Source organism: Eimeria mitis, genomic scaffold, assembly GCF_000499745.2.
Source record: "Eimeria mitis Houghton genomic scaffold, Emh_scaff2292, whole genome shotgun sequence".
Lineage (NCBI taxonomy): Eukaryota > Apicomplexa > Conoidasida > Eucoccidiorida > Eimeriidae > Eimeria > Eimeria mitis.
In genome coordinates, this window is record NW_013570621.1 from 5,090 (window position 1) to 6,347 (window position 1,258).

The following is a 1,258-nucleotide window of genomic DNA, read 5'->3' on the forward strand; positions in this document are numbered from 1 at the left end:
AATGAGCACTAAGGAATCCAAAGACCAATCCATAAACATCTCACTCAAACTCTGAAAAAAAAAAAAAAAACACAAACCCTAAACCCTAAACCCTAAACCCTAAACCCTAAACCCTAAACCCTAAACAATCCTGATGGGAACAGAGGGTGTTTCTATTGCAGGCGAGATGAATAGCAGCAACGAACGGAGGCAACAGCAGCAGCAGCAGCAACAGCAGCAGCAGCAGCAACAACAGCAGCAGCAGCAGCAGCAGCAGCAAAAGCAGCAGCAACAGCACCAGCAGCAGCAACAGCAGCAGCAGCAGCAGCAGCAGCAGCTTACATCTATGGTGAATTCTTCTTTCTCGTTAAGGTATGGCTGCACCTTCTCCTTCAGATGCGCGTTGAATACTAAACCACAAACCCTAAACCCTAAACCCTAAACCCTAAACCCTACAACTAAAACCCTAACCCCTAACCCGTCTCCCTAACGGGCCGTTCCCCCCCAAGCCCCAACCCCCAATCCCCCCCCACTAAACCCTAAACCCTAAACCCCAAACCCTAAACCCTAAACCCTAAACCCTAAACCCTAAACCCTAAACCACCCTCCCAAAACCCCAAACCCTAAACCCTAAACCCCAAACCCTAAACCCTAAACCCTAAACCCTAAACCCTAAACCCTAAACCCTGCTGACTGGTATTGAGGAGAGTTCTGGCTGCTGTTTGTGTGGAGATGTCTCCGTGGGCGTCGCGAAGAAATTCACAAAAAACAGAAGCAGAAAAAAACCCTGAAAAGGGGCCCCCACCAATCAACCCAGCCTGAACCACATAAACCCTAAACCCTAAACCCTAAACCCTAAACCCTAAACCCTAGAACATAAATTCATCAGGTGTAGAAAAGACCCCAGAATCAAAACCCTAAACCCTAAACCCTAAACCCTTCCAGAGAAACCCAATACCCAATTTGTTCAGGATATCTAGGGTTTACAGTCTAGGGTTTAGGGTTTAGGGTTTAGGGTTTAGGGTTTAGGGTTTAGGGTTTAGCTTGCTCGCTTGAAAGCTCTATAAGAGAGTACTGCTTTTGCGGGGGGATAAGCAGCTGTCTCTGCAGCAGCAAAATGAGGGGGAAGAAGAGGAGCTTGTATTTCATCTTTTTCTTTTTCTTTTTTATTTTTTTCTTTTTCTTTTTTTTCTTTTTCTTCTCTATCTCTCTCTTTTTTATTTATTTCCTTTATTAGTTTTAATATTTCACACGCAGAAGGATAAGCAGCAACACGAGA

At 45.0% G+C, this 1,258-nt stretch overlaps 1 protein-coding gene across 1 annotated transcript in view; it reads right to left on the reverse strand.

Moving 5' to 3' along the window:
- The window catches only part of EMH_0051660 (uncharacterized protein), a gene marked incomplete at both ends in the record, with an annotated part of 2,208 nt that overhangs the window by 210 nt on the left and 740 nt on the right, over window positions 1-1,258 (reverse strand). Inside the window, 2 exons of the mRNA XM_013496775.1 lie at window positions 1-51; window positions 322-389. Coding sequence (XP_013352229.1) covers window positions 1-51; window positions 322-389 — 119 coding nt within the window. The remainder of the gene's footprint in view (window positions 52-321; window positions 390-1,258) is intronic.